Source organism: Protopterus annectens, chromosome 8.part0, assembly GCF_019279795.1.
Source record: "Protopterus annectens isolate FY-2018-M chromosome 8.part0, PAN1.0, whole genome shotgun sequence".
In the NCBI taxonomy this organism is placed as follows: Eukaryota; Metazoa; Chordata; order Ceratodontiformes; family Protopteridae; genus Protopterus; species Protopterus annectens.
The window spans coordinates 1,405,078,241-1,405,105,971 of NC_056741.1; the positions used below are offsets into that span (position 1 = coordinate 1,405,078,241).

The 27,731-nt window shown below is 43.6% G+C and overlaps 1 protein-coding gene across 2 annotated transcripts in view; it reads right to left on the bottom strand.

The window, feature by feature from the left end:
- The window catches only part of ALG9 (ALG9 alpha-1,2-mannosyltransferase), a 2,405,363-nt gene that overhangs the window by 2,235,418 nt on the left and 142,214 nt on the right, over positions 1 to 27,731 (bottom strand). For both annotated transcript variants that reach the window (XM_044080998.1, XM_044080999.1), the window contains exon 2: positions 985 to 1,123. In XM_044080998.1, coding sequence (XP_043936933.1) covers positions 985 to 1,123 — 139 coding nt within the window. The remainder of the gene's footprint in view (positions 1 to 984; positions 1,124 to 27,731) is intronic.

Sequence of the window (27,731 nt, forward strand, 5' to 3'; positions counted from 1 at the left end):
CTATCCACATCAATTTCTATCAATAAGCAAATCATTTGAACATGGGTACATACTAGGTAAGTGATCAGGGGCACCATAAAATGCCTAGCCATATACACCTTTAAGCTGACAAATGTAACATTTCTTGCCCACCTTTTCAAGCACTTAATATACTGTTACAACACTGCCAAATATATATTTTGATAGATTTTTGTCATCTTTGGCCAGGATGACCGTCTGCAGGTGGTCAGAGACTCTTCTTCCCTAACAACTTCTCTAGACCAATCAGTGTAACCTGCCTGTACTGTGACAAAGTTGATGGAGTGCTCAAACCATCTTCATGGTGTGGAGGCAGAAGAGGAAATCAAGGTATCCTGACTTAGCCTCATCTACTACTAACTGCAGAATTTTATTTTATATGCCCTATACTTCCCTGATGGTAGGGACATGCAATGTCACACACCCATGGGTACACCAGCCCATAAAACACTGACATCTGATCTCCCTCCTCTGTGGACACATGCATATGTGACACTAATGATGCTCTCCCAGCCTCCGCTATACAGCAAAATTGTGCTTAGAGATCCCACGCCCTCCATCCAAAAAACAGGATCATAAAGCAGCCACTCAAGCCTAGCCACCCAGCCAGCCCTGCTGCTTCCCAGCTCTCCAGTACCTCAAGGCAAATGCCCAGCCCCATAATCAAATGGAAGTTAGCCTCTAAAAATGGCAAGCATTATCTATAATGTTTTATAAAAAATTTCAACAAAACAGAGAATTTTAAATATTCAAAAAGAGCATCATTAAATATGGGGAAGAAAAACCTTTGAAACAAAATCCTTTTGAGTAAAGATGGTCCAAAAACTTAATTAGTACGAGATCTAAATGCTTGTGATGCTGTCAAAAAGTAGACACTTCCTGCTGTACAGACACAAATGTCAGAATTATAAAGTGAACCACACTAAACCCTCTAATATAATAGTAAAAGGCGCTCTAAGTACTTACTGGTTCCCAGTAGTTGAACGTTTCATCACAGTCAGAGATATTACTCAACAAAGCTGCACAGAACCTTGCTGAGATAAGGCATTTAAAAGCTGTAGATCCTTCAGGTGCCCAAACTTGCCCTGCTCTACTGGTAGAAGACCTAAAGAAAAACAAATACAATGTTAGGTATGGACACAAATCTGCAATAAACAAAAGTAATGCTCAAACTGTGAACATAGTGTCATAGTTAATTTCCAGATATTAAGGTACCTAAACCTAAGCACTAACAGCCTGTTGATAATTAAAAACTCAGCAAACTTAACACTGTAAAAATCATAATTAAAAAAAACATAACTAAATGCTTTTACTCTCATAAATAATTTAAGTAGATTCACCTAAAACAATATACTTTAGGGATGTACGAAACATGGTCTCAGAACTGCACACCTTAATCAAGGAAAGTAGTCCATTTAACAAGACCAGTGAGAGGCAAGATCTACAGAATAGAATGCTTACCTGAGGACTCTGGAGAGGTCATGTGGACAACCCGTTACCTGTCACATGATAATCTGACAGGTCATGCTGGGAAGTAAGGCAAAATAAGTTTCAAGTAAAAAGGACCCAGACTGTGTAGCTCTTAGTTTCATAGTTTCATAGTTTAGTACTAGGCTATCTGCCCTGGGGCATTTGTAAGCCTAGCCATAGTGATGTGGCTTTTGCCACCCCATGAAATGGTACAAAAATGTACAGAATACATTTAGAATACTGTGCCTCTGTCTAGTAGTGACAATGAAGGTCCCCTTATATAATAGAATTAGTTTACTGTGCCCCTGTCTAGCAGTGACACAGATGTGACCCCTGGGGTAAACTTATGATCTCCCATCCACTCATCAAGATTTCTCTTGAAGAGAGTCAGTGAGTGGCTCTGCCTAATATGAACTGGTATCTTGTTCCAAAGCATGGGAAGCCTCTGGGTTATGAATCTATCCCTCCAGCATGTCCTATTCATACTTGTGCTGAGGTTTAAGTCTTTAGCTCTCGTGGTCCTGATGGATTTGGATTTTTTGAGATGGAGCATGTCCATCAGATCCTGATTGGACATGGCCTTGTACGTCAGGCAGAGATCACCTCTGAGCAGGCAGTATGCTACTGAATAGAGCTGAAGTTTCTTTAGTCTGGCAGAATAAGACATATGTTGGAGACCCTTGATCCTCTTGGTGAGGTACTTTTGTGGTCTCTCCAGCTGTTGCAAATGCCAGGTGAGGTACATACCAAATGGGGCATTGTACTCAATCATGGGTCTGATGAGGGAGGAGTATAGGGGTACAATGACATCCTTGGATCTGGATGTGAATCCCTTCATGATGAGGTGTGCAAGGTAGAATGTTTTTCTAACCACTTTGGCAACGTGGGTGTCAAATGAGAGGTCGCTTTCGACTTGGGTCCCTAGGTCTCTGATTACTTTTTCCATACTCAGTGGGTTGCTGTCTATGTGATAATTTGTGGGTACTTTGTTTTTCCCAAAGGGGATGACTATACATTTTTTGGCATTTAGTTTAAGGCCGTGACTCCGGCACCAGTTGTCCATTTCTGTGAGGCCTTTTTGTAGGATGTATGTGTCCGCTGGAGTATCGACTATGGCGCCTAGTTTGCAGTCATCTGCGAACTTTGTCAGCCACAGCCCTCCCATGTTTGCTTTAACATCTGAAGTAAATGCCGAGAAAAAGGGGTCCCAGGACAGATCCCTGTGGGACACCACTTGTGACTGGCTTTGAGTCTGACATTGCTCCAGCGATTTTAACTTTATGGGTTCTGTCCTTTAGCCAGTTTGCAACCCATCTAGTGACATAAGGGTTTACGTTTAAGCTGTTGAGCTTATCTATGATACCTGAGTGGGGTATTGTGTTGAAGGCCTTAGCCAAGTCCAGGTAGGCTGTATGGACTGCTTGCCCTCATCAATGGCTCTAGTGACTGTTTCAAAAAAGTCAACCAGGTTTAAAAGGCAGGATCTGCCTTTTACAAAGCCGAACTGGGTGGGGTCAAGTGTCTGTAGGTCCCCTATGTCTCTGTTTATGAGTTCCATAATGATTCTTTCCATAGCTTTGCAGACCAGGCTGGTTAAGCTTATGGGGCGGTAGTTCCCAGGGTCTGTAGAGGTACCCCTTTTGTGGAGTGGGACCACTGTTGCTGTACGCCAGTGTTCAGGTACATATCCTGTAGTAAGGCTAAGGTTAAATAGCATTTTTATGTGCGGGTTTAGCTCCTCTTGGAGTTCACGTAGCACGCAACCTGGGATACCGTCAGGTCCCATTGATGCTGTGTTTTTAGCTTTGTTGAGGGCAGGTTCTCACTTGGACATCTGAGATGACAGGGAGATTACATTCAGCTGGGATAAGTATTTCTTCTTTTGGGGGTGAGGGAGAAATTTGCACTGAACCTGTTGGCCAGAATGTTGGCAATATCTGTGGGTTCAGTGTATTTTTTGTTGTTGTGAACTAACTCTGAGCATATCTGAGGGTTTCCGCCCAGGTTTCTAACATAGCTGAAGAAGGCTTTGTGATTATCTTTAGTGTCCTTAGCGATTTTTCTCTCAAAGTTGGCCTTGGATGTTTTTATGAGAGAATGTAGTTTTCTGCTAATGTTGATCAGAGATGTCTTCCCTTTATGGGATTTTGCTCTGATGTGCAGTAGCTTCCTTCTTTTGTTATACAATTTGTTAATGGCTGAGGTCCACCAGACAGGACGCTTACCTTTGGTGGAGAGGGACTTGGATTTATTCGGGATTGCATGATCCATGCATTCTTGGAGATGTCCATAGAAAGCATTTGTGAAGGATTCGGCATTGTGGATGTGGTATCCACTGGCCCAGTGGGCTTAAAGGATACCATCTCAGTCTTAAGAAGAGTGAAGTCTGCTTTTGAGAAGTTTTTCACTGTGGTCATTTGTGCTGGGGGTGGAGGTGGGATATGTATTATCCAGGGTGATTAGTTTGTGGTCAAATCTCACTAGTGAGGGGTATACCTCCGGTGTGGAGCATTTTGTCCCCATGTTTGTGATGATCAGGTCTAGTATATTATCTCCCCTAGTGGGAGAGGTGACTAGTTGTTCCAGTGCATTTGAATTTATGAATTCCAGGAACCTTTGGGCTAGGGTGTTAGGGCTAGAATAATGTACCCAATCTATGTTTGGGTAGTTGAAGTCTCCCAGTATGATGGTATTTTGTGATACATTCATATCCTCTAATGTCTTTAGGAAGGCTGAGTGGGGTTCCTGAGATTGGGAGGGTGGTCTGTAACATGCTACCAGTTGTATAGCAGTTTTGCCTATGGTTAGTTGCACCTGTATGGTATCTGATGCTTCATGTGTTGCTACTAACCTGGAGGTGTGGGTGTCTTGATAGGGTAAGGTCAGGATCTTAACAATCAACTTGGCTATGAGCGGCAGGCAGTGTTTATCCTATAACACAGGTGTAAAATTACTGATAGAGAGAGTACCAGAAGAATCCTGAACTTTGAACCCACTGTAGTCATGCTATGTCACCCTCAAAAGCCCAAAGTAAAGTGCGTACAACAGTTAAAACAAATGCATGACAGCAAAATACCATTTGGTATTAGGCATTCAATCCATGCAACACTTGCAAAATAAAATTAAGACAATGTTCCAACAATTGAGAACAGGCCCTTGAATGTCAAGCTGAAGGAATCACAACCAGCCCTTACACATGAGGTACAAATGCCAATCTACTCTACCCAAAAAAAATATAAAGGGAGAAAGGAATGGAATCTGAAACTTACAAAAGTGATATGCACAGTACTGCCTTAGTCTTCCCTGGGTAACCTACAGTCAGCTACCATTCAACCCGTGAAGGAAAGAATCTATCCAGTTTCCAAGGTAGCAAGAATGAAAACTTTCTCCTAAGAAAAGGAGAAGTACTGACAAATGCCATTAGCACAGTCAAAGTCAAAGTAAATTTTATTGTCATACAGATCAACACAGAGGAAAAAGTGCGTATCACTGCACGAAATTTCGATACTCGGGCTCGTACCATAAGAATTATAGTTTACAGAAGGAAGATTAATCATTTAAAAATACTGAAATAGAAATCAAAAATAAGACATTAAAAATAAACACAACAAAAGTGTAAAGTGAGCTATGTAGATAATGACATACTGCACATAAATAATGTTTGTTTACCCATTTAGCAGGTTAGACTATGGGTTTGTTGTTCAGCAGTCTGATAGCATATGGGAAGAAGCTGTTATGGAATCTGGATGTCCTGCATCTAATGCTTCTGTAGCGCTTCCTTGTTGGCAGGAGTTTGAACAGTCCACAGGCCGGATGATGTATATCCCTCAGTAGTTTTTGGACTCTGCCATAGCATCTGTTTGAATATATCTCCTGTAGGGACTGAAGGCTGGAGCCAGTGATTTTGTGGATTGTTTAATGATCTTATCCAGTGCCTTCCGATGGGCTTGAGAGCAATTTCTATACCAGACAATGATGTTGTTTGTCAGTGCGCTCTCAACTGTGGCTCTGTAGAGGGTAAGTAGGACCTGTGGGGGAGGTTAGCTCTACGAAGTCTCCTAAAAAGTGGAGACGTTGTTGGGCGCTCTTTATAAGGTAGGAAGTGTTTGTGGCCCAACTGAGGTCTTACGAGATATGTATCCCTAGGAATTTGGTGCTATTAATTCTCTCCACTGTGGCACCATTGATGAGGATAGGGGTGTATGGCTTATTTACCTTCCTAAAATCGATGATGATTTCCTTGGTTTTCCCAACATTTAGTGCTAAGTTGTTGTCAGTGCACCAATGAACGAGTTAGGTCACCTCCTCCCTGTAGGCTCCCTCATCTTTCTTCTTGATAAGGCCAATTACTGTGGTGTCATCTACAAATATGATGATTCTGTTTGAATGATGCTTAGCTGTGCAGTCATATGTTAGAACTGTGAAAAGAAGTGGACTGAGTACACAACCTTGTGGGACCCCGGTGTTTAGAGTGATGCTGTTTGAATGATGTTTTCCACCTCGAACTATATGTGGTCTTTCAGTCAGGAAGTCGAGGATCCAGTTGCATATTTTGTTTTCTATGCCTAGATTACTCAGCTTAGATAGCAGTTGTTGTGGAATTACTGTACTGAAGGCAGAGCTGAAGTCTATGAACAGCATGCGTACATAACAGTCTTTATTTTCCAGGTGGTCCAAGGTGTGATGAAACGTTAAGGCTATGGCATCCGCAGTAGAACGATTTGGCCTGTATGCAAATTGAAAAGGATCAAATGTAGCAGGTAGACAGGATGTTATGTGATCCTTGACCATTTTTTCAAAACATTTCATCACTACTGAGGTAAGTGCAATTGGCCGATAATCATTTAATGATGCTGGAGATAGTTTCTTGGGCAGAGGGATAATGTCGGTGGTCTTGAAGCATTTGGGCACTTTTTCCTGGCTGAGAGATGTACTGAAAATGTCTGTGAAGACTGGTGCCAGCTGATCAGCACAGTACAGTACTGAGAGCATACACATCATCTGTGCAATTAATTTTAATATTTGCAGCATACGCAAAGTAAAAAAAAAAAAGACCGAGCTCTGCAACACCATGCATATCAGTGTTTAGCTCAAGAAAGACTTTATAATGAAAACTTATCATTAAATGTGAACCAGGAGCTGTGAGGCAAACAGAGTACTATCATGGTCAAACCACAGTGGGAAGCAAAGGCATGTAATTAATACAGTATGATCAAGAACCAAGATCAATTTTAATTATTGCTCTTTCACAATGAGGTAATAAGAACTCTTATATGTGGGAAGTCTCAGTGCTCTCCTCTCTCTCAATCTAAAACTAGACTGAGAGTGGCCCAAGTGGTGGCGGGATATACGATAAAAATACAGCTATGCATACAGAACCTTCTCAATCACCAACATGATGAAAATAGAAGCTGCTGCTACTGAAAGACCTACAGAATAGCAATTCTGTTTATCTTGTTTTTTGGTAATGGCTTCCTCTCAGGCCTGTACTTTACAACATCACTTTGGCTTTAACGTCCAGAAGAAGCAAATGCCACAGCTACTTTGAAATGGTTGTGAATACATACACATACTGTACACTTAACACCAATGAAACAAATAGGTCTTTGACCATGACCTAAATGCTCACACACTTGCTAATAAATTCTTCTTCTTTCGACATTTACCGGTCAGGGGTCACCACAGCAGATCACCTGTCCGCTTATGATTGGCAGTGGAGTTTTACGGTGTTGAGTTGTCAGCCCGGTGCCCAACCTTCCACAGAAGGCACACACAAGCATGCACTCACATTTAGGGCCAATTTAGAGTGTCCAATCCACCTACAGCATGTCTTTGGGATGTCAGAGAAAACCGGAGCACCCGGAGGAAACCCATTCGACCACAGCGAGGACATGCAGACTCTGCACAGAAGGCACCCCAGTCGAGGATTGAACCAGAGAACTTCTTGCTGTGAGGCGACAACAGTAACCGCTGCACCACCGCAGCAACCCACATTTGCTACTAAATATCCTTACCAAAGGAATTGCAATCTTGACAGAAACACCCATCACTGAAGTCTGATGGTTTATTACTGATCATGCTAGATAACTTCCTTTAACATTTCCCTACAAAACTACTGTACACTGATGGAGCAGAATTAGACCATACTCCACTTGAGAAGCATGAGTCAACTGTGCAAAGACATCATAACAACCAAATACTCTTTGGAAGATAATGCAATAAATCTTCAAGCAAACTCTAGAAAGGTTGAGCTACTTAACAGCATTCCAGATCTCACCATCTCCCTCCATACATGTACCATTTCAATCTTCTTTTTCATTTCTTAAATTTCTATAATAATCAAAATACAAAAACGTGCTGAACTGAAATCTATAGAAGTGTGCCATTTAGATAGCTGCAAAGCACTACAAGTAAAGAAAAGTTGTGTAAGAACTTACCATAACCATAGATGTCCTTCTCTTCCATGTTGCAGTATTCTGCATAGGGGTTTACCCTTCTAGTCCCGCATACGTATGGCTAGTAACCAAAAGGGTTTCAGTCCCTCCTAGGTACGAGAGACGTCAGGTCTAGGCAAAAGTAAGTGGGCCATAAAAGTGACATCAGCACGCACTAGCCCTCAGAACTGAAGGCCCTAGTCGGAGCCAGTCTGAATAGGGCAATTCCAAGTCATTGCCTGCCAGAGAGGGATAAGGGAGGATAGGAATACTGCAACATGGAAGAGAAGGACATCTATGATTATGGTAAGTTCTTACACAACTTTTCTATATCCTTCTATTCCTGTGTTGCAGTATTTTGCATATGGGTGAGTGCCAAAGCTCACTGAGAATGGGTGGTCAGTATGGAAGTAGATTCCAGGAACCCATGCAGGACAGCCCTAGCGAACCCTGCCCTAGACCTAGAGAAGTGGTCTAGTTTGTAGTGTTTGGTGAAGGTGTGAACTGACTCCAGGATAGAGGAGGTGTCCAGGCCCTTTGAAGAAAACCCCTGAGGATGCCATGGCTCTAGTGGAATGGGCTTTTACTGTACCCTGAAGTTATTTACCATGGTGCTGGTAACATAAAGTAATGGCCCTGGAAATCCAAGTTGAAATAGTCTGTTTGGACAGAGCCTTCCCTAGTGCTCTAGGGTGGAAAGATATGAAAGGTTGGTCAGCCTTTCTGATAGACTTAGTGTTGAGGAGGTAGAATCTAATTTGTCTGTGAACATCCAGGGAATGAAGCAATCTTTCACATCTTCCTTGTAGGTTTGGATAAATGGCCGGATTGAGAGACAGGTCATTGACTACCTTGGGCCATGAAGGATGGACTTGTCTGGCTCCCCATTACCCTGTCGCAGATGCAGGTTGTCGAATGCGTCTTTGTCGAACTGAAAAGTGCGAAAAGGCAAAATAGCGAAGCAGCTTTTCAGCGAATTCTTTCCCTGGGAAAGAATTTGTTTGGCTGCTTTCGCTACTTTGCCTTTTAGGCACTGTAGTGTGATCTCGGAGTTGGTATATTTAAGAAGGGGGGGTGTGGGGGGCACAGACCCCCCCATGTCAGGGGGTGTGGAGGGCACAGCCCCCCACATTATGTAATGTTTTACAGTTTTTTTTTTTTTTCGGAACAGCAATTTTAATCACTGTTCTGCGGTTTTGACGTTGTAACCTGGGGTCGATTATGTGTTGTTCGCTCTCCTGAGCATGCAATATCATAATATAGATCTGGATTTGTCCCGAGGGTAGCCCTGTCTTTATGACAGACAAGAAAGAGAAGGGTAGCCATTAGTGCCTGGAGCTCTGATACCCTTCTGGCTGAAGTGATGGCCACTAGAAGGACCGTCTTCCAGGTGCAGAGCTTTAGGGAAGCTTGATCAGCAGGCTCAAAGGCTGGCTGTGTAAGCTTCTCCAGCAAATACTTGAGATCCCAAGGAGGAGGGGTAGGTTTCCAGGGGGGGGTCTGAGACATAGGACCCCTTTGAGGAAGAGCTTCAAAAGAAGCCTGGATGCCAAGGGGGAATTCATGGGTAGGTATGCAGAGATAGCAGACATGTGTGCCTTAATAGATGAGTAGGCCAAGCCAGTCTGAAGTAACTCACACAAATAAGACAGCAGTAGGGGAATTTCACTGGTAAGTGGATCCAGCTGCTTACTTTGACACCAAGAAATGAACCTTTTACATTTAGACAGGCAAGATTTTCTAGTGTTAGGTTTCCTGGCCTCCTGCAGGACATTGAGCACATCCTCATTGTAAAGGTGTCTGTATGGGATCAGAAGCCTATCCGCCACACGGTCAGGTGTAGCACCTGCCACTGTGGGTGAATTAAAGATCCCTTGTGCTGTGTGAGAAGGTCCACTCTGTGGGATAACTTGTGGTAATTGCCCTTGAACAACTGAAGGAGTAAGGGGAACCAATGCTGTCAGGGTCAATAAGGAGTCACCAACAAGATTTTCGGATTGTCCTGTTGAATCCGTAGCAGGACCACCTGAATGAGACAATGCATAAAGGTATTTCCCCTTCCATGAAATAGTGAAGGCATCTGTTGCCAGTGCCTGTGGGTCTGGTGTCCTGGTACAATATCCAAGAAGTTGCCTGTTGTTGGCAGAGGCAAACAGGTCTATTTGTGATGTGGGTGTACCCCCCATCTGTGGACTATGTCCAGGAAGATATCCCTGTGGAGCATCCATTCATGACTGTTTGTACTGAATCTGCTTTGGAGTTCTAGAGAGAGAGAATGTATACTGTTTTCAGGGTAATTCCCTGGGAAGTTGGTACCTCCCACGCTAGTATAGCAAGTCTGCAGAGAAGGCAGGACTTGGTTCCTCCTTGTTTGTTGATATACCACAGGACTGTGGTGTTGTCTGTGTGTACATCAGGAGGGATCCCTTCTGAAGGAGAGGAGTGAATGCCTGAAGGGCTAGGAGGATTGTCTTCATTTCTCTGGCATTGATATGTTCTGTTTCCTGCCTGTATGTCCACATGCCTTGAACTTTTCGATGGCCGAGAGTGGCCCCCCACCCCAAGTCTGTGGCGTCCGCATGTATGACCTGAGAAGGTTGAGGTGGATGGAGGGGTGTCCTGGGTTGAGCTTCACCTAGGCCAGCCACCATAAGATCTCCTTGTTTTAGGCATGGAAGTAAAGGCACAATGTGTTCCAGTGGGTGCTTGTGCTGTTTCCAGACAGAGCATAGGTACCACTGTAGTTTTCTCATGTGTAATCGAGCTAGGAGTTGCATGGGAATGGTAGCTGCCATGTAACCCACCAGCTTGAGGTACTGCCTTGCAGTCAGATGAGGGGGAGAGTAGAATCCCTTGCAGGTGCTCTGTAAGAGAACTCACCTTTGCTGGGGGCAGGTATATCTCTATCAAGTCTGTGCGGATTCTGCACCCTAAGAACACAATGTCTTGGATCGGTGTGAGGTTGGACTTTGGGAAGTTTATTTGGAATCCAAGAGCCTATAGTAGAGACACCATGAACTGGATATGGGTTGGGAGTGTTTTTTGGCTGGCAGCCTGTAAAAGGATGTTGTCCAGGTATGGGAACATTTGTATCCCTTTTGTCCTACAAAAGGCTATTACTGGAGCCAGGCATTTGGTGAAGACTCTGGGTGCGGTTGAAAGTCCAAAAGGCAAGGCGGAGAACTGCAAGTGTGAGGAACCCACTAAGAATCTTAAGTATTTCCTGTGAGTGGGTCTTATGGGAATGTGTAAGTATGCATTCTTGATGTCTAGTGTAGCTAGGAAGCCTTTGCCCATAATAAGACAGAATAGAGTTAGCAGAGTCAGCATTTTGAAAGATGGCACCTTTAAAAAAGGACTGAGCATTGAAAGGTCTAGGATGGGTCTCCATGGCCCTTCTTTTCTGGGAACTAAGAAAATCCTTGAGCAGAACCCTTTTCCAAATTGGGAGGGAGGTATTCTTTCTACAGTGCCCTGGTTTAAAAGGGACTGTAGTACTGGTAGCAGGAGGTGCAGCTGGTGAGCAGGAGGTTATGGCTTGACTAGACTTACTGGAGAGGTTTATCCAAGACAGGAAGTAACTCTCTTGGAGGACGGAGAGGACCCACTTGTCTGAGTGGCCTGATTCCAAAGAGGAAGGCAATAGGAAAGGCGAGCTGAAAGTGGGATGGAGGCGGCTGGTGGGGGAGGCAGGAGTGGCAGGTAGTCAGACACTACCTGCCCTGTCCACAAAGGGCATCCTTTGACTAGAGGAGGAAGGTGCTCTGGCTGAAGGATTTTTCTTTCTTGCTTGTCTGTATCTAGACTGAGGAGCAGGACTGGAGTGTTTCCTGATGAACTGTGTTTTTCGCAGGATAGTTCCTGTAAAATTTAAGTACAAGAGAAACTAGCAGATGTTTAAGATCCTGCATCTCTTATCCTTTTTGTTGCAGGGATTTGAAAAGATCTGCTACTTTTGAACCAAATAAGGCAGCACTGTCAAGTGGTGCATCATTGAGCTAAGCCCTGAAATCATCTAGCAGGGGTTGCAAGCGCAGCCAGGAGTATATGCAAAGTGCTGAAGCTGCTGACCTTGCTGAGGATTCTGCAGCATTGTAGCTACATTTAATTGAATGCCTGGTGACTTGGGATGCAAGGGCCAGTACAGAAGACATAATTTGGTGGCAGAGTCTAGAAGAGACAGGGCGTACCTTGCCACATCAGTCTGGTAATTAGTAGCTCTAAATGCCAAAGTGGAAGAGGTGTAAATCTTTTTGCCTAGCCTTTCCATAGTTTTGCTGTCTTTGTCAGCAGGACGGATGGTGGTGGTAGGCAAGAGTTTGGAAGCTTTGTCTGTGGACACAGAAATGGTAGCTTGAAACCTGAATCGGTCCTCAGTGAAAGCAGGAACACCTGGTGTACGACTGGTGACTGGAAAGTTCTGAAGGCTGGTGCATGCAGTCACTTTTATGGCCCACATACTCTCGCCTAGACCTGACATCTTGCGCACCTAGGAGGGACAAGCTTTTGGATACTGGCCATAAGTACGCAAGACTAGAAGGGTAAACCCATATGCAGAATACTGCAACGCAGGAATAGAAAGACATCTAAGGGTATCTACAAATATTTTTGAAGCCATTTACCTGATGCCAACTTGGAAAAATGTCTTCTGTAACCAGTCTAATGAGACTATTAAAAGCATTCATGGCCTGGCTCTGTGCCACAGAGAAATGCAGCCCTAACATCGACTCATACAGCTAAGGTTCAAATATGGGTCCTAACAAAAGAAGAGCCACGGAGGGAGACGGGTGAAAGGCCATGGCCACTTGACTCTCCTGGAAGGAAGGATGGTGGCAGGTGCTTGGGTGAGTACACAGGGCAGTGTGAGTTCTCTTAGGATGATCAGGGAAACCAATACCAATGCTCAGTGACACCGGCATGGCTGCTAGCTGGCCATGCCCCTTGAGAAGTGATAAATGAGCAGTGCAAAGGGTGTGCTACACAAAGTAAGGCATAACAGAAAAAAAATTACTTTTGATGCCTATGTAAATGGTGGCCCTTCTTAGTCAATCCTCTCCCTGATAATGGAGGAATAAGTGAGCCTACTGGCTAGAAGGGGGCATGACTGACAGGCACAGCAGGGGTAAACAAATGCAAAAAAAAAAAAAAAAAAAATCATGCATTCTTCCACTAAAAGAGGAAAAAAATTCATTACCTGGATACCAACAGAAGATGTAGGAAGTGTAACAAAACTCAGGGGAAGGATTATTTTGTTGTCTGCCTGTGTTATTTTGATGTACCAATATTCCAGAGTGATTTATTTTGTGGACTGTTAAAAAGCCATTCACAAATAGTGCACATGTTCTTGGTTTTCCACCCTTCTTGCTCCATGCCTACATAATACCCATTATTGTGTTGGAAAGGCAGTAGCACCCTGAAATGGACTGGTGACCATCCTGTCTTGAGCTCAGTTTCTAACTCACCATGACCTTGAAATGAATTAATCTTTTGCTAACAGAAGCACAGCAGATTAAGAATGCCCATGCTTTTCAAAAAACTCTATGAATGGTTGCTAGCTGTGTGACGGGTTGGTCAGTCAGAATAATAAAGTGTATACCTTTTCCCTGGGTACGAAAAACCTTTGGCAGAGAACGGTCTAAAAAACAATCCAGAAACACAACCTTGTGATGCAGTCACGAAGCAATTTTAAACATTTACCTTATACCCCAGTTCATTTGCATATATCCCATGGGCCTCTATTACAGGAGGTTTAAGGTATCATACAGTGAAAACTCTAGCTTGGCTAGGTTTTTCTTTGTAGTTTTTACTAATTGGTTTGTCTGCGTGACCTTTTTACTCTTTGGTTTGGATGTTAGTTGGGATATGCAGACACTTTAATTTTTCTGGACATCACCTGTGTTTCTAAAGTATAGTCAAAAAATCCACTTATGCTTTGCGGACAAGGCCATAAGAAGGCCAAAATATGCATGTCAACAGCTAGAGGGTTTTGCCTTTATTGGTCTGAATGCATCCACAAAGACATAAAAAGAAAGTCATGGATGTTCAAAAGCCATATAGCCGAAACACTGCAACACTGCATCGGTAAACTTTTAGTTACATACCCAGGCATACGTCCTCAAAACTGTAGTAGTACTGGTAGCAGTAGCCCTAGACACAGTATCTGCACCATCAAATACATTCGTCAAAGCATGTTTAGATAACTGGGATAGATTAGAAATAATAGAATTCAGACAGGCGCTACCTGAAGGAAGTGTTGCAGAGTATTCGCCCAAACTGACTAAATAACCAAGAATAAAACTTCCACATATATGCTTGGTAGTTAAGAATTCTGTATGCTAGAGTAGAAGAGGAGAAAATTCTCTTATCGAATCTGTCCAATACCATATACCAGGAGAAGGATTAGTATTGATTAAAAGTATATTTCCAGCTGGTGAAGAGGTTGAAATGGCAGCTGGGTCTGATCCAAGATGAGAGAAAACAAGAACTTGTTAGCTTCACTCTCTTTATCAAGTCTATCTGCCTTTTCAGGTACTGAAGGTTCATGGGGTTACTACAGACAGCATTAAACACATCCTCCAAAGCTGGAAAAAATCAGGAGGCAGGCTGCAATATGTAGCAAATCCACAATGAACATAACATATCTCCTGAGTTCAGGGGGACCATCCACTTCTACAAAAATACATCATTCATCTGGAAAACAGTTTGTGAAAGGGAAAATGTCTGCAAAGTAGCCGAAGAGGAACAACTTTTATTCAGAATCAGAGTTTTGGGCTTGTGAATCTCTAGGAGAAGAAGCCCTGTCCCTATCCAAGTCAGAATTCTCTGACAAACTTCCCTCAAGAACTTCTTTACTGATCTTTAGAGATTGAACTCTGATAACAATTTCCAAATTCCAGGATTAAAAGCCTGCAATAACTTCCTAAAAAGAAGTTATGTACTCACCATAACGTTCCATGTTTGTAGTCCATCTCACCCTTCATTCTTACATATGGGTTCAGAGCTGATCCTCGGCTCCAACTCGGCCGATTACAAAGCTCGAAGTCTCTCAGTTGGCTCGTGGCAAGGTAGGTATCCCATAGTGCACCAGTAAGAATCCCCAGATCTTGTTTGCTGTTGTCTAAAAAAGTGATAGAAGGTATTTCCACAAGGAACAACAAAAATGAAAGGTCTCCATATCCTCCAAGGATACATGGGCGAGGCTAGGTGGGTAAGAATGAAGGGCGAGATGGACTACAAACATGGAACGTTATGGTGAGTACATAACGTCTTTATGTTCTGTAGTCCTATCTCGCCTTCATTCTTGCATATGGGACAGTGTCCCTAGCACCTTTTTCTCGGGTCTCTCACAGGAATATATGCCTAAGAACCGTGGAATCAAAGGAGGCTCTACCCCTGGAGGCAAAGTCCAATTTGTAATGAGCAATAAAGGTATGAGGGGTAGCCCAAGTTGCTGCACATATACTGTTAATTGGAATTCTGGCTTGAAAGGCTGCAGATGTGGATACAGATCTGGTAGAACGAGCTTTCATTTTAAACAGGAGTTCTTTGCCATTAGAAGAGTAAATAAAAGATATACAATTTGAAATCCAGTTTGATGTTATCTTGGAGACTGGCATACTTTTTCTGGACTCAGAAAAAGATACAAACAATTGGTCTGATCTCCTAAGCTCCTTGGTTCTATGTAGATAGAACCTTAAATGTCTGTGAACATCAAGTTGATGAAACTTATATTCTACTTTGAATGATTAGGAAAAAAAGACTGGCAGTTCAATAGTTTGATTTATATTAGACTGAGAACAAACCTTTGGGACTGAAGGACAGATTCGTACAAAGGGAAAATCTGTCTCTATGACAAATCAAGTAAGGAGGTTTGACTGACATTGCTTGTAACTCTGACACTCTTCTGGCTGATGTTATGGCTGCTAGAAAAATGGTCTTCCATGAAAGGAACTTTAATTCACAGGTATGTGCGGGTTCAAAAGGCGGGGAATTAAGTTTGGACAGAATAAAGGAGATACAGGTTCTTGAAAAGGGGGTCTTATCAAGGCAGTGCCTTTCAAAAAAGATTTACACAATCTGTGAGCCATAAGATTAGGCTCGTGTTGTCCCAAATGAAAATTGGAGATCGCTGCTAATTGAACTTTGATTGTAGCAGCAGCTGATCCTAACCAAACTTTTTCATCAGGGAATTCCAACACCAAGGGAATGGGGGCTGTATAAGGATCTATGTTTTTCTCTCGTGCCCAGATAGAAAATATTTTCCATTTGCTAGCATACAATTTTCTGGTAGAAGGCTTGTGAGAAGACGTCAGGATATGTGTAACACCAGGGGAGAAATCATGAAGCCTGACTAGGAATGGAAGTGGAGAAGCCATGCTGTCAAGTTGAGGGTGTGGAGACAGGGGTGGAAGGTGCCTGACATAAGTGTCAGAAGGTCTGGTACTGGGTCCAGAGTCCATAGATCATCCAGAAGGTGAGGCCCGAGAAAAGGGAATCAAATATGACGAGGCCGGTAAGGACTGAAAAGAATCATTGTGCTTCCCAAGGTCTTTGCTTTCTGGATCACTTTCGATATTAGCGGAAAGGGAGGGAAGGCATAAAGAAGTCCTGAGGGCCAAATGTGAACAAGTGTGTCTCTCTGTCTCCCCGGGGGGAGTAGCTGCTGCATATGGAGTTCATTGGGCTGGCAAAGAGATCGCAGCAAGGATGTCCCCCATTTGTGAAAAATCTGTTTTGCGACTTTCTGATTCAGAGACCACTCATGAGACATCAAGACTGCCCTGCTGAGCTTGTCGGCTATCACATTGGTCGTCCCCAGGATATGCGTTGCAGCTAAAAAGCGTTGGGAAGATATCACCCACTGCCAAACATGAAGAGCCTCTCGACATAGAGGGTAGGATTTGGTTCCTCCTTGTTTATAAACCATACCACTGACATATTATCTGATTGGATTGCTATTGTCCCTACAGGAAGAAAGTCATGAAGTGCTTGCAACGCTAGTAGCACTGCTCTCATCTCTAGAACACTGATATGCAAGTGAGCCTCGTGTTCTTGCCATGTGCCTTGGACTGTCCTGCTTAGATAATACCACCCCATCCTATCTGGGAGCCATCCGTGGTCACAGCAGTAACGGGTTGGCGAGGAATGAATGGTGTCCCTATCGTTTGTTGATTGGACTGGATCCACCAACAAAGGTCCTTATTGCAAGATTCTGTTATGAAAATAGGATGAGACAGAGGCAGTTGTTGGAGACCACTTGGAAAAGAGTAGCCATTGAAGAATTTTCACATGTAGTCTGGCTAGTGGAACTAAAGTTATAGTAGAGGCCATGGTTCCTAGAAGTTTGAGCACTGTCTTCGATTTGACTTTGTGTTGAGGAAGTAGACTGTATATCTGTTGTCTTATATTTTGTATTCTGTCTGCAGGAAGGCGAGCCATCATTGCGACTGTGTCTATTTCTGTGCCTATAAAAGTCACATACTGAGAGGGTGACAAAGCAGACTTTTCCCAATTTATAGTAATCCCTAATTGATTGCAGACTTGGATGTTTGAATCCCTGGGCTTGTAGAAGTAGGTGCCTGGTGGTGGCAGGCAGGAGCCAGTTATCCAGGTACGGAAACACTTGGAATCCAAGACGTCTCAAGTGAGCAGTTACTACCGCCATACATTTGGTGAACATCTTGTGGGCTGTGGTGAGACCAAAGGGCACAGCACGAAATTGGTAATGACTGGCTCCCAGCCGGAAGCATAAATGACTCCTCGATGCTCTGTCCATTTTTATGTGGTAGTATGCATCTTGGAGGTCTATGCAACACATCCAATTGTCTTTCCCTAACAGAGGGATTATAGACTGCAGTGTTACCATTCGGAACTTGGACTTCTTCACCGATTCATTTAACTTGCCGAGATCCAGAATGGGCCTCCAGTCCCCTGTTCGTTTTGGCAATAAAAAAAATCTGGAGTAAGTTCAGAATCCTATCTGATCTGCGGGGACGGTTTGGATGACTCTTTTGAAGCAACTTTTGGACTTCTATAGTTGCTTGATCCCCGTGATTGGGTGGAACATCTGGGATTTTCTTGGTGGGATGAGGTGGAGAAGAGAAGGGTATGGAGTATCCTCTGGAAATTATTCTTTGTACCCACTTGTCTTGGGTGATGTCATGCCAGGCTTCTGGATACAAAGATAAACGACCCCCGACTGGCTCCAAAGAAGCTCAGTCTGGCCTCCCTTCAGAAGCACTGATAGGGACGCCCACAAAAGGAATCGCGGCCACCCTGGTTTTGCAGAACCCCCCCCCCCCCTGCCTCTAGGGTGATGTCAACCATTACTTCCTCCTCCTCTGCCTCTGAAGGAGGAATCACCTTGTGCTTCCAAAAAAAATCTCATTTTCCCATCTCTCTGACCTTTGGGGTATGGTCTAGAAGGGACGGAAAAACATACTCCCATGGCAGAGAGAGTTTTCCCTTCCTGCTCACACCTGGTGAGTGTATCTGTTACCTTTGGTCCAAACAGAGGGGAACAGTCAAAGTGGGCATTGGCAAATGTAGATTTGAAGGGCTCCGCAAAGTTACAGAAGCGCATCCAGGAGTGTCTCCTAAGGGACACTCCTGAACCAGCTGCCCTGCTCACTCCATCTGCTGCATAAGATATCAGCTTATGGAGGAGTTAACAATGGAGTTTAAGGTAGACAACTGAGCAGTAACATTCTCAGAGACTCCTTCAGCTAGGGTACCTTGGAGAGCATCTCCTAGCTCCTTTAGGAGATCTCTTTGAAGCCTAGTGAAATGGGTGAGGTAATTCAGCGATATGAGTGTAAAAGCCGCTGAAGAGAGAAGATACGCTTCCCGTATCTATCCATCGTTCGAGACTCCTTGTTCGGTGGATGGACAGATGAGGAAGTTTCTGCTAGCTCCTTCTTTGTGGCTGCTGCCACCACCATGGCCATCTACAGGCACACCTTTAGTCAAAGCCTCTTTCTCTTTGGGGGCTGAAAGAAATTTGCTAGGCCTTCTGGGGACTGGTTCCATGGCATCAGGAGTCTCACACACCTTTTGACTGACTAAATCTAAGAGCTCATCGAAAGGTGGAGACACCCAAGAGGCTGAAGGTTGAGCAACAAAGACTTCAGGTACACTGACTCCTCATCAGAAGGGGTGACAGTGGGCCAGCCGCCTCTCTGTTTCAGGATCTCTAGGATATCTACGAAGGAGATATCATCAGAGGATGACCTAGGGGACCCTTCAGACTCTTCAAGGTCAGAGGTGATGGACTCATCAGGGGAGTCTACATGCTTCCTCTTGCAAGTTCTCTTTAGAGGAGGTTCCTCAGAAGGGTATTCTGGGGAGGTCTCGGAAGACTGGGAGCCACCCAATGGGGGTTCCTGAAGCTGTGGGTCTCTGCTGTCAAGAGAGGTAAATGGTGCAGAGACAGAGGTCGGTGCTTGAGGGGGAACAGCATCGATACCCTTGCGTGGAGCTGAAGACCTAGATAGCACGCACCTCATCATCTCAAAGGCAGATCTCTCTGGTTCCAAAGACACCCCCAGTTCTGAGGAAATGGAAGCAGCCCTTGGCTCCAAAACGATTGGCTCCGAGATAGATGTAGGATCTGAGCTCAACCGAGCCGACGCACCAAGAGGTAGGCTCAGAACCGAGGAAGTTCGGGTCCAAGCGTTCCTGTCGGGTCCGACAGGTGAGCTTCGGCTCCTAGACACCAAGGATGGCGCCGAAGGTGTCAGAGTGGAACTCGGCTCCGAGACAGACAAAAGAGGTGCTAGAACCGACGATCCCACAACAAGTGGCACCGACAGCTCTGGCTCGAAGGACCAACATGGCTCGGAGGAGGAACAGAAACAGAAATTTGGCCTTAGACGGCTCCGGAACCAATTGGGTTGGAGCCAGCAACAAATCAGCTAGCGCTGACGACTTCAAGAGTCTAAGCACTGCTCTCTCTACATCCTCTTCAGAAAGACTCTTGGAGGATCTGGAAGACAAGGTAAGTGATCTAAATCTCTGCAAAATAGGAGATCTGAGAGTCGGGGAGACTGGTTATTACCACTGGTTATAATTCTCTAGACCGGCTCGGAGGTAAGTGTTCAGTAGTCAGCTCCAAAAAACTTGGGTCCGATACTGGAGTGTCGATGTCGATAACCTCGACCGGCTCCGAGGACAGTGGAGCCTAAAGAGGTAGAAGGTTTGTCTACTTTTGTAATTTTTTGTAGAGGTCCAGATAAAATAGTCGGAGTGGGAAAATGTCTCTTGGCCGACTTGCCCTTCTCTTTTTTAGAAGAAGGAGACCTGGAATGCGATGATGAAGAGCTGGCTAAATCCTCCTCAAAGGAAGACTTAAGGAGACCTTTCAGGATCAATTTGTTCTTCCTTTCCTGGAGAACCCGAGAACTAAAGGAGTGACAAAAGGAACATGTCTCCTGAAGATGTATGGCTCCGAGGCAGTAAACACAATTACTATGTCCGTCAGTCAGGGACATTTTTTAAGAAAATTTGAGACACTTTTTAAAACCCGAAGGTTTATGATCCTTTGAGTCCTTAGACATATTGTCGCAAAAACACAATCACATGAGGGAAAAACAGGAAGAGAGGACAAGGTCCTCTAACTTAAACAGGCCTTACCCTGCAAAAAAGGCACTGCACACAAGGAAAACACAACAGAGGACTAGGTTCTCAGACTTAAATGGACCTAGCCATAAACAGAGGAGAAGCTACGTCAAGAATTTGCAACAGCAATTGCAATAATTCAACAAACACTCTAATAGTTCTAGCTAATAATAGTTAATAAAGGAGCACTACACACAGTTATTAGTTGTATACTACTTATTCTAGTCAAAAACACAAGTTTAGAAAAAAGGGTCCTAACCCAAACACGGACCTACTCCTAAGCTATCTAAATATAGCAAAAAACTAGCACACCAAGGAAAGGATACCACTCAGAAGAAAAAGGGGCCTGAGGAAGCGACAGCCAAGAAGTTTTCAACAACAACTTTGCAAACAGTCAAAAAACACGCTAACTACTTTACTACTATAATAACAATTAAGCTATTTGTACTAAGCTACTAATATTTATCAAAAACGATCACTATAGGCAGGAATAATGAAGAAAAACCCAACTTAGCCACGGCCAAGAAGAGAACACTTCTGAACTTGTAGACGCAGCAAACGACATCTGGGGATTCTTACTAGTGCACTATGGGATACCTACCTTGCCACGAGCCAACTGAGTGACTTCGAGCTTTGTAATCGGCCAAGTCGGAGCCGAGGATCCGCTCTGAACCCATATGTAAGAATGAAGGCGAGACAGGATTACAGAACATCTAAGGTTAAGAAATAATCATAACAAACAGACACCATGTCCTTAGATGAGCAACCTCCTTGGAAGACAACTGACTAGGGGATGGCATTTCACCTCCCCCCTTAACAAAAGATCTCTTTCCCTGGCCACCATGAGTAGATCCTCCCGGAGTATCTCCCAGATCTAAGGAAAATAGCTCTCCCATGAATGGATCGGACACTGGACAGCCGAAGTGGGCATGTTGGAATGGCCTACACCAAAAGAACCCAGAGTAATAAGTGAGTCGTCTAAGGAACAATGGGTGGCCACAACAGAGACACCCACTAACAGCCGAGGCAATCTCTGTACCTGGAGGGGCAGTAAGGGCTCCTTAATGTGTTACTTTTTCTTTTTTAAGCACAGCAGGAAAACAACCAGCATTACTGGAGTAAGCTGTAGCTCAGGATAGAGCCTAATTGCTGGTAAAGGCTGTTGGAACAAGTATTTTAATAAATTGTCAGCCAATTATACACAACATGTAAACACATTTACATTTTCCCACACAATCCCTTTAAAAAGTAGAGCACAAGCAATACACAACAATCTCTGTAAGAAAGCTAAGCCCCTTTTCTGAAGTGCCCTAACAGAAAGAACAGAAGGTAAGTTGTCATGAAGTGTATATAAGCATTCAACTTGAACTATGTTTCTTGTCCTGGAAAAAACTTCATGATCCTTAAAACTGTATACACATATACACAATAAAAGACACCAGCTATTTGTTTGGGAAGGGTCATCTTGGATGAACTTGGTAAACACACAATAAAAGCTCTCACAAGTAGTACACTTTTACCACAAAATTAGCCTCCAGTACTTAAAAATAACCGTTGCTTTAAAGATAGCAATCCGTAACAGAAAACTTCAGATAATGGAAAAAAATGAAGGTTTTCTTAAAGGGAAAATACTTCTTTTACTCAGCAAATAAAACATATAACATTTTCTTGAAAAGGTAATTTCTGTGTGGAAGGGTTCCCTATGGAAATTTACATACCAAAAATGAAGCATGAAGCAGAATGTTGCTTCTGTGAAGCCTCAGAGCTGCTTCCTCTCAAGGCGGCAAAAAGGTCCTGAAATTGTCTACACTCTGATTGCTCATTTCCCTCCAAGGGCCTAGCCAGTCAACAGCCACAGTTTAAGTGCGGGAGGGAGCCAAAGCTTTGTGAAGCTGGCCAATTGTTGTGTCCTGGGCAAGATACACCTCATATAGCCCAAAGCCACCACAGGAATAAGAACAATGAAAATCTTGTGCACTGCTTTAAAAAATGGCATTTCAGCCTCCTTGCTGCTCATTTGATGTAGAGGATCTCATGCCATCATTCCCATCCTAAATTAATACTGTGCAGTGGCATACATAAATGCAGTATAAAAAGGAGGACAAATAAACTGATAAGAGTTTGCTGTACTAACGCTCTTAACAAGCGGTTTACCAGGAAAAGACAGATTCTGCATGTGTCTAGTTGTATCTGAGGCTCACAATTTTGCAGACATTAATCTGAATGCTAGGCAAGGTAGCTGTTAAAACAGTCAACTCAGTCTGTGCACATCCTTGACATGAGGATCACTATGAATTTGTGATTTCAGCTGCTCTACACTTTGCATGTTCATCCTCCTCATTTCATCAGATCTCAATAGAACTGGCCATCTTTTCCTACTGGACTTACTTTCGGCTTTTCCTGATTAGGGGTCGCCACAGCGGAAGTCCGGTCCGCTCATGATTGGCAATGGATTTTTACGGTGCTAAGTTGCCAGCCCGATGCCCAACCTTCACCGAAGGCACGCCCATTCACGCTCGCATCTACCTGCATGTCTTTAACATCACTCGACCGCGGGGAGGACATGCAGACTCCACACAGAAGGCGCTCCAGCTGAAAATCGAACGGGAAAACCTCTTGCTGTGAGGCGACAATGCTAACCGCTGCACCACCGCGGCTTCTAGAAAAAGACTTCCAGGATACACTGTAACACAGTTAACAGTAGTATGAGCAACTACTATGGAAACTAAATAGCATTTCCTTTCTTAAGAAAGGATGACTAGTTCTAGAGTTGTGGGATGCTTCTTGATCCCTTCACTACCTACCAATGGGTGCTACTAGACTCAAACTTCAAACAACCTGGCGCACAAAATGCAAAAATTTCTCTCTCATCAATGCTGAGAGAGGAGGTGATTTTCAGACCCTTCTCATCCACCGTTTTACACTGCCAGGCATAACTCCATCTTGCTCAGCCCTTCCAATGTATGGTATGTCCACAGGAAACTTCTCAGGTTTACCTAGGCTCATTTTTTTTTTTTTGGGGGGGGGCGTTGTTCTACACATTTCTGCTTCTATTTCACTCATCTTCCGTTTCTCTCTCCTTTCACCCTCTTGTGTTTCTACAAATTCTGATTAATATGGTCAAGGCCAAAAACTACAAATCCCATGGCATCCACCTTATGTAGATGAGCTTCCTACCTGCTTGAGCTGATCTCCACAGACTGCTTCAAACTTTGTCAGTTGAAACCTATCTCCCTGATCCTTTGACTAACTTAGTGAGTTGGTCTTCATCTAGCCTTGATAAAAGCAACATCTCTCTGTAATTCATACTGTTTTAGACCCTGAAAAATTAAACAGCTTGAATGAGACCAAACAACCAAAACGCCAGTACTATGGACATTCTTAACACCTGGAAGTACATAGGCCTTATCCTAAGTCTTGCCAGTAATTTCTAATGGGATGACTTCAGCAGAGTGCCCAGAATATTTGCAAGAAGGGAATATCCTCACTTCTAAGGAAAACGTGAAGGACAAGTAACCAGAAAAGAATCCTTGACATCACATCCACTCACACAGAGTGCAACCCTAACATTATGACAGCTATGTGCAAAACTCTGGGTTTCAAGCAGCCAAAAACCACCTGCCAGATGAAGACAACTATCTACCTCTCAATGAGGCAAGATCCAGCTTGGTTGATGTGCATGTCCTCCAAGAAGTTATAACTAAGAAATAGAAAGTGTCCAATACCTCCAGGCTGAAAGTCAAAAGAGTCCATACAACTAGCAACAATAAGAAAATCAAGACCACTGGTTCAGATACAAAAGTATTTTATTCTCTAGCGCCTCAGTACAAAACCTTCCAGGAGTTACAAAATTCAGCTAAAAATGTGCTACCTTTTATACAAAAAGCACAAATTCAATCAATAACACAATCAAACAATTAATATATCAAAAAAGAAAGAAAAACTGTTATACAAAGAATCTGTCTATTCTTAAATATGACACTTTGGTGCCTATGGGACTGAATGGAGAGGTTAATTGGAAGTATTTTACTTAATTGTTTGATTGTATTATTGATTGAAATTGTGCTTTTTGTATAAAAGGTAGCACATTTTTAGCTGAATTTTGTAACTCCTAGAAGGTTTTGTACCAAGGCACTAGAGAATAAAATACTTTTGGGTCTGAACCAGTGGTCTTGAAAGTCAAAAGAGGCCTGGAATAGCATTTCCATATCTGCTGATCTAACCATTATAGCTCCTGGAAGAAGGCTGGTCGTCCCTTCAAACTCCTACTCAGCCAACCTGAACCTTTTAAAAAATCTCCAGTGTGGTATACACTGATAAAGCTTTGTCCCACATGGCTCAAGATTGATTAGCAGCTTGGGAACTTGATGGAGCTGTCAACAAAGGATGGGGGCATCCATACTGGGAGGCAGGAGTGCCCAGTGCCACAACCTCAATGACAAAGAACAACACCACAAAAAGTGGGTCCCAGGGGATATGTGTTTGTCTACCAATCCACTTCGGCAGTAGCTCTCATTGTGCTGGGTCCCAAGGGAAAGGCGTTTGTCCACCAATCCACTTCAGCAGTAGCTCTCATTGTGAATGCATTGAACTGTGCATCACCACTGGTGAGGGCAAGGTGGTCTCCACTGTGAAGGTGGTCATTCAACAACCTACCCAGGGAGAGATTAGGTCTCAATTAATATGCTCTCCACAATGTCACCTAGGATACAAACCTCTGCGAAGGTTGAAACCTGATGGCCTGCCATGGCCAACTCTTGCCTTTACTGCAGAATATACCTAGGAAAGAGGAATGAATGGAAACGGCAAACAGGTGGAGAAGTGGGGGCTTGAAAGTCAGCTAACAGAGCAAGAAAAAGCACACATAAATAAATGGAAGAAGCTTGAAAAAAAGAAGGCATATGCTTACCATTACAGTCCATGTGTGTTGTCCATCTCAGCCTTTATTCTCACTGATGGGTCGGATCTGATGTGTTGGATCCATCTCTGCCTTTCCAATAGCTCAAGGTCTTCAGCAAAACTCGTGGGCCTCCTTCCCTATCCATAATGCAGTTTCCCAAATTCCTCAGATCTTATTTGCCCACCCAGAAAGAAAAATAATCTATACATTAGCTATGGCCTCTTTCTAGGACAATGTCAATATCTCTGGTTTTATGGATCGCCATAGTCTCAATGCCCACTCGGTCTTCCAGGAGTTCTGGAAGGGGGCATGGAGGGTTGGTTGTGAGAATAAAGTTCAAGTTGGACAAAACATGGAACTTTATGGTAAGTGCATAATTTCTTTATAGGTTGTTGTCAATCTCACCTTTATTCTCCACTGATGGGGCCGCATCCCAAGCAACCTAATTACTGGGTGGCTAATGGGAGAATATTCCTCAGATCCATAGAACCAAAGGAAGCCTTACTCCTGGAGGCCAAATCCACTTTGTAGCGAGTAATAAAGTTATGCAGTTTAGCCCATGTTGTTGCAGCACAAACATCATTCCAGGGTAACCTTGCTTGAAAGGCTGCTGACGCTGCTACTGATCTGGTGGAGTGTGCTTTAACAGGAAAGGGAAAATGCTTGTTTTTGGAACTGTAGATGTAAGACGTACAAAAGGTGAGCCACCTAGATGATGTAACTTTTGAGGCTGGTTGACCTTTCCTAGTCTAAGAGTAGGATATGGAAAGATTACTCAATTTCCTAAATTCTGAAGTACTGTGCAAGTAGAAACATAAATGTCTATGTACGTCCAGAAGATGTAGGGAGTATTCACCTTTGTTCTGGTAATTAGGAAAGAACACTGGTAGCTCAACAGACTGATTTAGAATACTTTTCGACACAACCTTAGGAAGAAATGAAGGATTAGTGCATAAAGAAACTCTATCCTTATGAAAAATTAGATAAGGGGGTTTTGGAAGACAAGGCCTGCAACTCTGATACTCTTCTGGCTGAGGGAATAGCCACCAAAAAAGTGTTTTCCAAGAAAAAAATTTAGATCACATATGGCTGAAGTTTCAAAGGGGAACAAATAATATTTGGTAAAATGAAGTTCAGATCCCAGGAAAGAGTTTGATGCTTATATGGGGGTCTAACCATCGTTATTATGATAGTAGAGCAGTTTTCTCCTACATGGAAATTTGAAATTGCTGCTAGTTGGATACCAATAGTAGAAGCAGCCATACCTTTAAGAAAAAGCTTGGTTAGAAATTCTAGTATGGTATATATGGGCGAGGAAAAGGGATCCACCTGGTTATCTGTCGCCCATATTACAAACCTATTCCATTTACTCTTGTACAATTTACGCATAGAAGTTTTATGGGAGGACAACAGAATTTGTTTTACCAGAGAAGAAAACCTGGCAATCAAGGGAACTGCAGCAGCCAAGCTGTCGGACTTGAGGATGTGAAGGCTGGGATGTGCCATTCTCGATGGATGCATCAGTAAATCTGGATCCGTGTCCAGAATCCATGGGTTCTTTCAAAGATGAGGCTGTAGAAAGGAAACCAGATTTGGTGAGGCCAATAGGGCGCAACCAGGATTATCACGGTCTCCAACAGACTTGATTTCTGTTATAATATGGGGAATTAAAAGAATTGGAGGGAAGGCATATGAGTCCCACAAGTGCATCCCTTGGCGACTTCTCCATAGGAGGGATTAGAGCAAAGTAGTTGCTGCATTTAGTACTGGTGGGTGAAGCAAAAAGGTCACAGCAAGGCTGGCCCCATTTTTAGAAAATCTCTTCCGCTACTTTCTGATTGGGGGACCACTCGTGTGGCCATAATATGGACCTGCTCAATTTGTCTGCAAACATGTTGGATTTCCCCGGGATATGTGTTGCAATTAGAAAACGGTTGGTGGATGCTGCCCACTGCCAAACTCTTAGTTTCTCGACAAAGGGGATAAGATCTGATTCCTCCTTGTTTATGCACCAGACCACAGACATATTGTCCGATTGAATTGCTATGGTTCCTAGAGGGAGAGAGTCTTGAAATGTCTGCAATGCCAACAGCACTGCTCTCATCACTTAGATGTTTATTTGCATGTGAGCCTCGTGTTCTTGCCAGGTGCCTTGGACTGTCTTCCCAAGATAATGCCCCCCCCCCCATCTGAGAGGCATCCATGGTCACCGTGGCCTAGGGTTGAGGGGGAGTAAAGGGATGGCCTTGTGACACCGATGGGGAGTGAATCCACCACTCAAGATCCTTCTTGCA